Source organism: Sarcophilus harrisii, chromosome 4 (assembly GCF_902635505.1).
Source record: "Sarcophilus harrisii chromosome 4, mSarHar1.11, whole genome shotgun sequence".
NCBI classification, from domain to species: Eukaryota; Metazoa; Chordata; class Mammalia; order Dasyuromorphia; family Dasyuridae; genus Sarcophilus; species Sarcophilus harrisii.
The window spans coordinates 354,426,967-354,440,550 of record NC_045429.1 but is presented as its reverse complement, the minus strand read 5'-3'; the positions used below and the strand labels follow the sequence as shown (position 1 = coordinate 354,440,550).

The following is a 13,584-nucleotide window of genomic DNA, read 5'->3' as shown; positions in this document are numbered from 1 at the left end:
TGATCTCCTGTTCTGCTCATTTCACTTAGCTCATGTAAGTCGCTCCAAGCCTCTCTGTATTCATCCTGCTGGTCATTTCTTACGGAAAATAATATTCCATAACATTCATATACCACAATTTACCCAACCATTCTCCAATTGATGGGCATCCATTCATTTTCCAGTTTCTGGCCACTATAAACAGGGCTGCCACAAACATTTTGGCACATACAGGTCCCTTTCCCTTCTTTAGTATCTCTTTGGGGTATAAGCCCAGTAGTAGCACTGCTGGGTCAAAGGGTATGCACAGTTTGATAACTTTTTGGGCATAATTCCAGTTTGCTCTCCAGAATGGTTGGATTCGTTCACAACTCCACCAACTATGTATCAGTGTCCCAGTTTTCTCACATCCTCTACAACAATCATCATTATCTTTTCCTGTCATCTTAGCCAATCTGACAGGTGTGTAGTGGTATCTCAGAGTTGTCTTAATTTGCATTTCTGATTAATAATGATTTGGAACACTTTTTCATATGAGTGGTAATAGTTTCAATTTCATCATCTGAAAATTGTCTGTTCATATCCTTTGACCATTTGTCAATTGGAGAATGGCTTCGTTTCTTATAAATTAGAGTCAGTTCTCTATATATTTTGGAAACGAGGCCTTTATCAGAACCTTTAACTGTGAAGATGTTTTCCCAGTTTGTTGCTTCCCTTCTAATCTTGTTTGCATTAGTTTTGTTAGTACAGAAGCCTTTTAATTTGATGTAATCAAAATTTTCTATTTTGTGATCAATAATGGTTTCTAGTTTGTCTTTGGTCACAAATTTCTTCCTCCTCCACAAGTCTGAGAGATAAACTATCCTATGTTCCTCTAATTTATTTTTAATCTCGTTCTTTATGTCTAAATCATGGACCCATTTTGATCTTATCTTGGTATACGGTGTTAAGTGTGGGTCCATGCCTAATTTCTGCCATACTAATTTCAAGTTATCCCAGCAGTTTTTGTCAAATAATGAATTCTTATCCCAAAAGTTAGTATCTTTGGGTTTGTCAAACACTAGATTGCTATAGTTGACTATTCTGTCTTGTGAACCTAACCTGTTTTACTGATCAACTAATCTATTTATTTCTTAGCCAATACTAATGGTTTTGGTGACTGCTGCTTTATAATATAGTTTTAGATCAGGTACAGCTAGGCCACCTTCATTTGATTTTTTTTTTTCATTAATTCTTTTGAGATTCTCGACCTTTTATTATTCCATATGAATTTTGTTGTTATTTTTTCTAGATGATCTTCCCATAATTTAATGCTCTAGGTGTCTTTGATAATTGGAAAGTATTGATTGGATAAAAACAAGGCAGACCCCCAAGCCTCATGTCTTGGGGTCTTTAACTCTGTTCTTTACCATGGGAAAAATGTGAGGGCTTTAAGTGAAGATGGCAATGGAACGTTCAGGATACTATAGAGGTTCATTAGTCAGTGAAGAAAATGATAACTCCCTTCTGATTTTCTTTCTTTTTAATTTTTATTTTGCTCTAATAGAATGTAAGCTAATTGATAGTAGAAATGATTTCGCTTTTTTTCTTAAATCAAAATTTTTTTTTTCTATCTCCAGCATTTAGCACACAGTGCCTGGCACATAATAAATGGTTCATAAATGCTTTTTCAATAATTCTTTCATTTTTAGTACTTAGGTGTTGAAAATAATTATCTTCCTTTTGTTTTTCTACTGTCTTAGACAGAAATTACCTAAAACGGTATAGGTAAAAAACAATTCACATTTGTATAACAAGGTTTATAGACCCACTTTTCTCCCAAGTTAGAAGTAGCTAATAAAAGCAACAATATTCCCATTTACAGAGGAGGTTATTGAGACACTGAGAAGTTGGTGAGACTGGAACTTGGGCCTTCTTGCTTTAAGACTTAGAAGACTCTTTATACTCTTATTGTAGTTTGTCCTTGGTTCTTGAAGAGTACCATGATATCAGGAAGGTGATGACATGATTTGCAAGTGAATTCGATTTAAGTGGGGGAGAGCTGTGCAAAATCACCAACTTTATTTTTTTCACTGCCTTCTGGGTACAGTGACAAAGTAGAGGTCAGTATAGCTGGAGATGGCTCCAGATGCAGTGAGAGACTATGACCTTTTAAAGCTGAGGTCTTTCCCAGGCCTCAGTTTGAATGAGGCAATGCCCATACATGATTAAGACTTGGTAAGAAATGAGGCAAAGAATGGCCTTTTTTACCTAGTCCAAAAAAAAAAAAAAAAAAAAAAACTGGGGAAGGAAATCTCAGAGGTTTTGGCCAAAACAGAAACAATTGCTGTTTACATTTACTATGAGGCCTCTGGGCTCAAATAGTGACCAAGTAGGAATTAGACTGGTACCTCTTGTTGACTAATCATTGAAATCCAGTGATTTGGGTTTAAGGCATTATCCTTAAGAAAGAAATCTAGCTGGCCAACTCCAAGATATCTTGGGAGATTTCAGTAATCAAAATTTACATTCATTTAGGAAGAGTAAAAGTAAGATACCCTCTGTAGATAAAGGGAAAGAAAGGAAAAGAAAAGGAAGAGGGAGAGAGAGAAGGAAGGGAAGAAGTATAGAAGGAAGAAAGGAAGAAGGGAGGGAAGGGGAAGTAAGAAGCTGCATTGTCCAATGCAACTGGAGAGTTAGGACACCCAGTGGGCCAGCTTCTTTTTCAATATGCCACATTGCCTATGAAGACTATTCCCATGGTGTTTTTGTAACTTTCTTCATTGAACCTTTTCAAAAAGAAAGGTGATCTTTGATCATATTGGTTTGGAAGTCAGTATTTTAGATTCCATTGAAAACTTCAGTGTTGGTTTTAAAATGTTTATAACTGTTGTTTTGCTGCTTCTGACTTGAAAACATATAGAAAGATATGAATAGTAAGATGAATGATCCGGTGTATTCTTTTGTCTTTAGGCCCTCCAAGCCAAGCCATGTGGGCTCTGGGGGATAAGATTGCCTCTTCTATAGTAGCTCAAACGGCAGGTATCCCTACTCTTCCCTGGAGTGGTAGTGGTAAGATATCATTATTTGTTTCTATCTTGGGGTCTAGGGTTTGTCGGGATGTTAGGTGGTTAAGAAACTGCATGCATTGCTTTATATCTATTGATCTTGTCTGACAGTGAGTTGGTGAATGGTGGGGGCATGTTTTAGCATTTGTGATTCTTGATTCATTCCAAGTGTCTGGAACCCAAAATGTCTAGACGGTCTATGGTACTGTGATATGGAATGGCCTTGGGGCATCTCTGCTCTGCATGATCCTTGGGAAAGTGGGTTGATTCTGTATTTGCCTTGACGTGTCAAGTGAATTGGAATGAATTGGGTGAAGTGGGGAATCTTAGACTTTGGGGCCTACCTCAGAAGGCATTTGGACACTTGATATCCCCTACACCAATCATGTAAGGCAGGATATTCAGCTGTTTGTCGGTCTGTGTTTTCTATTGTGTTTCTTCTGTGTGTTTTGCTTTTTGCACTTGAAGCAACTCCATCCTTCTGTTTCTCTTTATATAAAAAAAGGATCGATATGTTTTAAAAAATGATTTATTCTTATAAAATCCTTTACAGACTAGCATATAAATTATCATTGATAAGATCACAAGCTTCTCCTCTTGCTTTGTGTTTAGGCAGATTTTGAGTATGCTTACCCAGCTCTCTTGAGGGGACTATTATATCCTCCCCAGACCTGTTGGGTCAAATAGCCAAAGTTTAAAAGAAAAGGTTGAATTTGTTCTTGTTTGAATTGAGAGGCTGTAGTACTCCCTGTGTGGCTGTGGAATATAGGAACATTCAGGGAGCATGGAATCATGGCTCTGTTGAGGCCAATAAAATTGCCATTTCCATTTCCAAGGGCCCATAAAGATTGAATTATTCCCCAGAACTCTGCCCCAGGAATAGGCCTGAAATGCACAAAGAGAAAGTATTTGCCTGCCAAGTTGCTGTGAGAAGTCTCCTATGCTTTTGTTTTGTGTGATCATGTATTTTTAAAGGTAACTTTCTATCTCCTTGGCCCTTTTATGAAGTAGGAAACCAAGTTACCAAGTTACTGACTTGGGTGAAATTGTCTTCTATGTTGACCTGTGTTCTTGAGCAATATCTGCTGTGATTAAAGAAAGATTGCTAATCCCAAGGATAGAACCCCTTATTATTTTCCTTTGTGTTGCAGAGTTTCTCTGACAGAAAATTGTACAAGATTCACTTGTTAGAGATTGTTTACTTTTGCAATGACCCTATGGTTACTTGTATATTAACAGGTCTTCGTATGGACTGGCAAGAGAGTGATTTTTCAAAGCGCATTTTGAATGTTCCTCAGGATCTATATGAGAAAGGTTATGTGAAGGATGTTGATGCTGGGTTGCAGGTAGGTTGCAAAATCTAGGGAGTAGTACCTTTCAGCTGTCTCTGTTAAATAGGCTCAAGAATCTGGAGGTTTGAGAATGCACTTAAAATATACACGTTGGCACTATGGTTAGACTGCTTTCTTGTAGGAGGCTGGACAAATTAGTAGATTATCATATTAGATTAGAGGGGAATGATTTCTCTGGGGTAGAGTATAGAAATAGCCTCTAGTTTATCTAGACAATTAAAATTATTTTTCAAATTGTGTGTTTACACATGCCATTGTTTCTTAGATGCTGGGTTCTGAATTCAGAGGAATTATGGGGCTACTTAGTCCTTCCTCTTTAGGGTTATTTCTCTTCTTAGTTAATAGAAGAGACCCAGGTTTTAATTTTGGAATAATATATCATTTCCTTGAAAGATATAGACTCATTTAATTTATATGGTACTAGATCTAAGGTGAATACTAGATGTTTAAACTATTCTTTTATTTTATTTTCACCTTAGCCATAAGGTGAAAATTAATTTTAATTAAGGTGTTAATTAATAAAAGAATTAACATTGTAATATCAGTTAAATACTATATATCTAATTGTCTTTCTTTCCTATAATTGTCAAAAAATTTTTTGATTACTCATTGATTCTTATTTAAATCCATTCAGTAGCTATAAAGCTCAACTTCTAACCCAACTTGGCTTAGTGAAGCTGGCAGCAACAGTAGCAGGAGGTGAAGGCAGAAATAGAAGCCAAAGCAGAAACTCAATAATAACTGCTTTTCCTTTTTCTCTCTTCCATTTACCATCTATAATATAAAGGAACTGCTATCTTTTGCAGATATTTACAAAAAAGAGAAATATATTATGTAGTTCTATTTCAGTTGGAAATGTTAATTTATCAAAGAAAGTATTATAATCACATTTAGGATGAAATTCAAATAATAAAGAATAGGTTAAGCATCTAATTCTCTACTTGAACCTGTTGCCTTATAGGTAAAATGTAACTGTGAAGTTTTCCTTAAATTTATTTTCACTTCTTATTAAATGTAATGTTTAGTTAAATCCCTTTGATAATTTGATTCTTGAAGTAGCTGGATGGCACAGTGAATAAAAGTGCTGGACCTGGAGTCAGGATGACCCAAGTCAAATTCTGCCTCACATGCTTCCTAGTTGTGTGAACCTGGGCCTACCTATAAAATGAGGATAATAATAGCACCTGCTTCCCAAGGTTATTAGTGGGATCATAAGAGATAATATGTAAAAAGTACTTGGCAAACCTTAAAGTACTGTATAAGCACTACCCATTGTTTTTGTACTGTAAGGTGATCATGGCACTTTAATATAAACTAGACTTATGGGAGTTTGGATTAAATATTACTGGACCCCAGAGAATTCTGTGAAGGTAGCCTTTGAGTAAATTCTTGATATTTCCTTGTTTTAATGTCTTTCTGCATCTGATCACAGTTAAATATGGAAAAAATTCTAGTAATGTGATTATTGAGATTAATTTAGATCATAGCTGTCTTTTTTATATTAGTATGCTGGTTTTGACTAAGAGCATTTGCAGTTGCATTTGTTAAAATAGGAAAGACAGCCTGCATTTGATGCATTTGAACAATTTGTATCCTTGTGAATAATTTCCCCTCTTACCCCTCTTCCCTTATTCTTCCCACATAATTCTCTGAGCTTCTCTTTTTTTTCTCTTTCCTCTTTCTAGGCAGCTGAGGAAGTTGGTTATCCAGTTATGATCAAGGCTTCAGAAGGAGGAGGAGGAAAGGGAATCAGAAAAGTGAACAATGCTGATGACTTTCCTAACCTCTTCAGACAGGTATTGCACACTTAATTCTCTGCTTACATTAGTAAGTTTCAAAGACAGTTATTAAAGATTTATTGAGTTAAAAGTAACTGTAGAAATAATTGAAAAAATGCATGTAAAAGATTTAGGAAAAGCTTCAAGTGCTCTACCAGTTTACCACATAGTGATAAATATGAGAGCACATAGTCTCTCATTTGGGCTATAGGAAGTCTTTTGGGCTATGGCCTCTCATTTGGGCTATAGAAACCAGAACCTTGACTTCGGCTTTGTCCTGGTGGCTGTGGGATTATTTCTTGATATGAGACATGGCTTATTTTCCACTCTGTATTCCTGTTCTCTTTATAGTTTGCATGAATATTTGTCTTATAATATTCCTTTTGATTTATTGGATATCTAACTGGGAATACAGCCTATTAAAGAGAGGTGTGAAGAATTTTATCATGGTAGCAAAAATGCTTTTATTAGAGAGGCTGCATGGTATAATGGATAGAGAAACGACTTGGAAGCTTGGAAAATCTAGGTTTAAGTTTTGCCTCTGATGCAGGAATATGTGATGGTGTGGAAATAACTTAAGTTTGGGGATTTAGGTACTTTTTTAAAATCAGAAATTGATGAAAAGATGCAGATATGCATCAGGGAGAGTGAATTTCCTCCTGGATGCTCCCTGTGCCAATGAAATCCCTGGTCCTGTCCTACTTCCAATGAAAATGTAGAAGAGCGAGTTGGTAATCATTTCCTTACCTGTACTAGGTTCAAGCTGAAGTTCCTGGGTCCCCTATCTTTGTGATGAGATTAGCCAAACAGTCTCGTCACTTGGAGGTGCAAATCTTAGCAGATCAGTATGGCAATGCAATCTCTTTGTTTGGTCGGGACTGCTCTGTGCAGCGAAGGCACCAGAAGATCATAGAAGAGGCTCCTGCCACTATTGCAACTCCAGCGGTATTTGAGCATATGGAACAGGTGAGTGAGTGTATGCATGTGTCGGGGCATGAGAGTGAGTATGTGATTCCAGGAGGTTAGGAGGTGGTGAACATACTATTTCTATGGATAAATGTGCAGAAAAGCACAGAAATTCATTCAGTGAACCTAGAAATGCTTTATCTTGTATTAGCTTTTTTGAGAAGCAAAAAAAGTAGGATATTAGAACTTTGTTGTTATGCTTAAAATTCAGCCATCAAACACGCCTTTTTGAAAATGTAAATATTCTTTAACACTGTTTTCCTGTGGCTGGGAGAAGATAGGTTAAAAGGGAGAAGAACCCTAACAATATTTAATGTTTCTTATGTTTTTAAAGATATACTAAATTTTTTGGAACTTGGCAGCAGATTATGTCTGTTGTTCAAAGACAAGCTTAGCTAAGTGTAGTAGGATGCCTGTTATCTTATTGGCCCCAAGATAACTTCTTGTCCACAAAAAGTCATGAAATTTGGAGGGGATGTGATTTTCTTTTGTGAAGGAATTGCCTACCCCCAAAACAACATATTTGAGTTTTATGCTAGAAAGGCGGTCCTATCTTTAAGAATAACTATTTGAGTTTGGGCTTCACAAATTAAAGAGAATCTTGTATTTCTTTTTTCACATTGATCTTCTAAGAATTAGAAAACATTTACCAGTGCAGTCTAGAATTTACCTCAAAGTCCACCTTCTTTAGAATAGTTTCCTAAGCATGTTTAAGATGCATAGTTTCCATTTTTTTAAAATCAGAAAAATTTCATCCCAGAAGACCATGGTAAGCAAAATACAAAAACTGGAAAGCCTGATGTAGTGAATCAGAAGTAATTTTCTTTTTTCTTTTTTTCCCTTACTAAGGCAATTGGGGCTAAGTGACTCATCCAGGGTCACACAGCTAGGAATTGTTAAGGCCAGATTTGAACTCAAGTCCTCCTGACTTCAGGCCTGGTGCTCTATCCACTGCACCAACTAGCTGCCCTCATTTTCTTTTAGTAACTAAGTTCTCCTTTTCTTTGGACTCCAAACTAGCCAGATAAATAGTGTTTTGATGGGTTGACCTATATTGTCTTGTGCTTTGCCTTTACATAAGTATGGGGTGTGGCAGCTTTCTATTGTAAAAGTGTGAACAAACTAAATCATCTCTGTGCCCTCCTTCAGCTTTAGATTCTAGATTATGGTCAGAGTGGAGAAAAAAAAAATTGCCCTTGTATAGCTAGAAGTCTTTGAACCCTTATATAATTGGAAGTATTGAGTTTTTGAGGTAGTTCAAGGCAACAGAAAAGGACTGGATTTTGGATATAATAGGGTTCTTGAATTTGCTTATCATGACTTTGTCCTTTAGTGTGCTGTGAAACTTGCCAAGATGGTAGGTTATGTCAGTGCTGGGACTGTGGAGTACCTCTACAGCCAGGATGGCAGCTTCTACTTCTTGGAGCTGAATCCGCGGCTGCAGGTGGAGCACCCTTGTACGGAGATGGTGGCTGATGTCAACCTTCCAGCGGCACAACTCCAGGTGAGTCCCAGTACTCCTGGGCTTGATGAGTCTTCAGGGGAGCCCAAGAATGTCATCAATAATTGAAGAACTGGCTCTTCCAGTGTCTGATAGGAAGGGATCAGAATCTTTTGCGGTATTCAACTTAGTTGTATTGTGCAATTTTGAGATTTATGACTTGTGCTCTTTGCATATAATGCAGGGGTAACTTGTTTTCCCTGATAAGACTAGAAACACAGGCAAGTTTTGAAATGCCAGAGCTAGGTACCTGAGAATTAGACTTGTATTTCTTAGAATTAGACTTGTATTTCTTAGGGGATCATTCCATAATTCAGGTCATGAGAAAGCATGACAACAAAAATGATTTATATTTAATTATTAGCAATATATGGAAAACTCCTACAGAAAGAAGATCCTTATGTGTGGCACCAGTGACCCTTTTGAGTATTTCTTAGTTGATCTTCTGCCCTGGTTGCATGTCAGAATGCAGAGGTAGCCTGAGTTATTTTCTGGCAAGGATGATACATATAGTACCTCTTATATTTCTAAGACTTGGAGAGTGACTCCTGGAAAATACTTATTAATATAAATACTCTTTTTTATTATGAACTTACTCATTAGCATCTGCAAAATCAACATTTTGGTATACAAAGAAATGAAAAAATAGGATTGTATATAACACTGTAAACTTCCAATTATACACTCTCCTGCCTCCCCCACCCCCTTTGTTGAGGCAATTGGGACTAAATGACTTGCCCAGGGTCACATAGCTAGGAAGTGTTAAGTGTCTGAGATCAAATTTGAATTCTGGTCCTCCAGACTTTAGGGCTGGTGCTCTATCTACTGTACTACCTAGCTGCCTCCACTGCTTGTTTTAAAGGGAAGTGTCTATTAAATTTAGTATGGTAGTAATGAAATTTCTCAGTTTGTGTGTCTTGAGTTTTTCTTCTACTATGTATTTTTAAGTGCTTTATTTTTGTGTTTTTTGTTGTTGTTACATTTATTGTTACCTTCTAACTCTATTATCCACTCCCAAGCATCTCTAATAGAAATAATGTAGTCAAGCAAAACTGTTCAGCACTTTGGTATGTCCAAGTCTCATTGCTGATTACTTATCTCTCTGTGGCTGGAATAGATTCCTGAATTCATAGTCTGAATTCTTTTGTCTTTCTAAGTTATTTTCTTTTACACTTTTGGTGGTTACTTCTGACAGCTTTGGTCTCTTAATTACTTTAATGTGCTAGGGAAGGTCACCATAACTAATGAAGGAGCTAGGTGGTACTTGTAACCAAACAATAACAATAGCTTACATTCTCAAATGGTTCATAAAACACTTTCCTCCCACAGTACCTCTGTGAGAAAGGTAATAAAAGTAATATTCTCATTTTACAGCTGAGAAAACTGAGGCCAGAGAGTTGAGATGACATGGCCATAGTTAAATCTTAGCTAGAAAGTAATCATCTGGGACTCAATTCTGTAATTTCTGACTCCATGTTCAATGTTCACTTCATTATATGTTGCTGTCCTTCAGAATGTGCTCTGCAGCATCTCAGGTTCTGGTTTTTGAGAAGGAAGCAAAACTTCCTCTTTCACAGGTTTGTGGGATTTAGAGAAGTGATAGTGTAGTTAGGCTCTGCCAGATTTACCTGGCCAGTTTCTGAATACTACCCTGGTGTCTGCTGGGAGTGTTGTATAGTTGTATGCTTTTTCTTTTATGTTGGTTTTCCTTATTTCTTTTTATTTTTAATCTGTTTTATAACCAAACCTATCTAGGGTATATTTTCTTTGGATTCTTAAAATTGCTTCCTCATGCATATTTTTTTACTTAATTATAATCTGTGTATTTAGAATTCCTATTTCTACCATGAATACAATGTTATTAGTTTAGAATGACTTTTTGACCTCAAAAAGGAAGCAGTGGCATCTATTAGGTTTATTCCAGAGTGAATTTGGGTTACGAGAAGAGGGGGCAATTATTAAACATAGTGATGCCAAGTCGACTTGGAGTAATTTTGAATAAGTCCTAATGTTCACCATTTGTGTAATTCATGCTCATAAAAAGGTAATAGAGTTTTGTAGGAAGGATATGGAATGATTTCTGAGGTAGAAGAGATATGTGGATAAGTGTGATAACTTCTTAGTTCACAGAAAAAACAATTATGGATGATCTTCCTCACACATGATTTGTTCTCCTTCAGATTGCCATGGGTATTCCTCTGTACAGAATTAAGGATATCCGAATGATGTATGGAGTCTCACCTTGGGGAGATGTCCCCATTGATTTTGAAAACTCTGCTCATGTCCCATCCCCGAGGGGCCACGTCATTGCTGCTCGGATCACTAGTGAGAATCCTGATGAGGTAATTAAAGGGAGCTTACTGAGTCACAGTGTTCAGTATGTACATTTTGCTCTAGTGGGGAAGATAACAGAAAGGTTTAGATTAAGTCCTGCCTGCTCATATTTATGTGAAAACCTGCTTCCTGGCCCTATCACCAACTACACAGATCTTCCTTCAAGGCTACTCCTTGAAACACCAAACGCTAAGAAAATTTCTTCCTGGGAATGTATTAAAATTTCTTTTATATTCACCATCTTCTTACAGGGTTTTAAGCCCAGCTCAGGAACAGTTCAGGAATTGAATTTCCGCAGCAATAAGAATGTATGGGGATATTTCAGTGTTGCTGCAGCAGGTGGACTTCACGAATTTGCAGATTCTCAGTTTGGTCACTGCTTCTCCTGGGGAGAAAACCGAGAGGAAGCCATTTCGTAAGTATTCAGGTGCTTAGCTGTATTCATGAAGTAAAGCATTTCTTGAGTCTTAACTGGAACTTGGAGTTTTTCACAAAAGTACGTTTTTGGATAGCCTAGTTGAAGCATATAGGGATGTGGCTGTCCCCAAAGTCTTGATGTATCATTAAGCTCTAATAACTTCAGAAGTATAACTGTTCCAAACTTTTAGGGTCATGTCAGGACTATGGTATGTGCATTAAAACCTAATTCTGTGGGAGAACTTAAGACTGTATTTACCTATGCCATCCTTTTGGTAGTTAATGAGTAGTAAATGAAGAAGATATTTACAGAGTTGGAAAATCCACTAGAGTATTGTATATTATAAGACAGTAGTTGTGTGGAATTTTTATAAGAAACATAGCAATACATTGAAAATTTTAGATTTTTTTTTTCTTTTTAGATTTTTCTTGTACTTTTTTTTGAGGAAGTATAGCATTTATAATTCTGAAGTTATTAAAGCTTAAATATTTACTAATTGCACAGTTGTAGAGGATGCACAATTGTGCTCTGTTGGATTACTAAAAAAAGCAGTTAAATTATTAAAAAACCACAGTCAGTATGGTTCTTTCAGTTGGTGTCTCATGTATATGTTAAAAGCATATGACTTTGAGCAGTTCTTTGATTTACTAGTAATGAGTGAAGCATCCTAAAACAGGCTTTCCAAAATGACTGTTCAAAAGAGGTGGATCTAGTCATGCACTGAGTAAAAACAGAAGGGATGAAGAATGCATCTTTTCTAGGTTATTTCACATTTGTGCTAGGTATTACAGTGGATAAAATGCCGGACCTGAAATCTGAAAGACTTACCTTATTGAATTCAAATTTGACCCTTGACATTTACTAGCTGTACCTTTAGTCGTAATTTAATCCTGTTTTCCCCAGTTTCTTCATCTGTAAAATGAGCTAAAGAAGACAATGATAAACTACTCCAGTATCTCTATGGAAAGTCCCCTATTGTGGTCATGAAGAGTTGGACATGACTGAAATGACTGAACAACAATAATAACAACAACAAATATTTCTGAATTATAGCTTAAGATGTAAGAATGGTGGGTTAGCAATGCAGCATATCCAATTTCCTGGGAGTCTCACAAACCTAATAAAAAGGTTTGGTAGACATGAATTGGTAAAATAGAAATTAAGGTACTTCTCCAAAGTCAGACAACTAATAAGCGTCTGATGTCAGATTTTATTTCAAATCTTTTTTGACACCAGACCCAATGCTTTATCCATTGTGCAATCAGCTGCAAAAAACTACAGTGTATACTCATACATTGTAAAGGAATTAAGCTATGAAAAATGTTGTGGCTATGAAAAATTCAGAGAAACTTGGGAAGAATTGTATGATTGGATAGAGTGAAATAAACTTAATCCCCCCCAAAATTGTGTTTAATGATACTACTCTAATTAATGTTAATGAAAATATTTTTTAAAAGGAAACCAAACTTGAGTAAATAAACTAGTGTTTCTAGAGAACAGATAATATAACAATATCTCTTCTCTCATATAAGGAGAGCAAGTTACTACTAAGACAGAATGTTACATTCACTCAGACATTGTCAGGTGGTTTCCTTTTTGTTTTTCTTGGTTGAAAGAGAGTCCTGTGGGGGAAGAATTAAGGGAGCACTCATGATCTAGAAGTAACTGGGGTGTAAATATAAAAGACATGAATAAAAATACTTTCAAAAACACGTTTAAAAGTATTTTAAACCAAAAAGCACAAAAGAAAGTAAAAATTGCTTCCATATTTATACATATAGGTAAATATATATGTCCATCAGGATAAATATCCTACAATAATGATAGTGTTGAATGTCAGTAGAAATAATCCAAGAAAGCAGCCAGCAGTAAACTCCATGCTCCAGATATCTGTATAATACTGCCACCACAGTATGAGAAAGTGAGCTGTGCTGGGGCCTACAGAGGCAAATCTGATGGAAGGTATATTTTTGTGACTTGTAGAATAGGACATATAAGTAGAATCAGATACTAGAACAGTATGCCTTATTCTACAGTAGAGAGGAACCTGGATATGGCAAAAGGGAATAGAATAACATCAAATTTTTTTTTTTAATTTATTTAATAGCCTTTTATTTACAGGTTATATGCATGGATAACTTTACAGCGTTAACAATTGCCAAACCTCTTGTTCCAATTTTTCACCTCTTACCCCCCACCCCCTCCCCTA

At 36.3% G+C, this 13,584-nt stretch overlaps 1 protein-coding gene across 14 annotated transcripts in view; it reads left to right on the top strand.

Annotated features, from left to right (window-relative positions):
- The window catches only part of ACACA (acetyl-CoA carboxylase alpha), a 249,149-nt gene that overhangs the window by 70,046 nt on the left and 165,519 nt on the right, over positions 1-13,584 (top strand). For all 14 annotated transcript variants that reach the window (XM_031966554.1, XM_031966551.1, XM_031966547.1 and 11 more), the window contains 7 exons: positions 2,932-3,030; positions 4,266-4,372; positions 6,064-6,174; positions 6,913-7,122; positions 8,456-8,626; positions 10,804-10,965; positions 11,209-11,372. In XM_031966554.1, the coding sequence (XP_031822414.1) occupies positions 2,932-3,030; positions 4,266-4,372; positions 6,064-6,174; positions 6,913-7,122; positions 8,456-8,626; positions 10,804-10,965; positions 11,209-11,372 (1,024 nt within the window). The remainder of the gene's footprint in view (positions 1-2,931; positions 3,031-4,265; positions 4,373-6,063; positions 6,175-6,912; positions 7,123-8,455; positions 8,627-10,803; positions 10,966-11,208; positions 11,373-13,584) is intronic.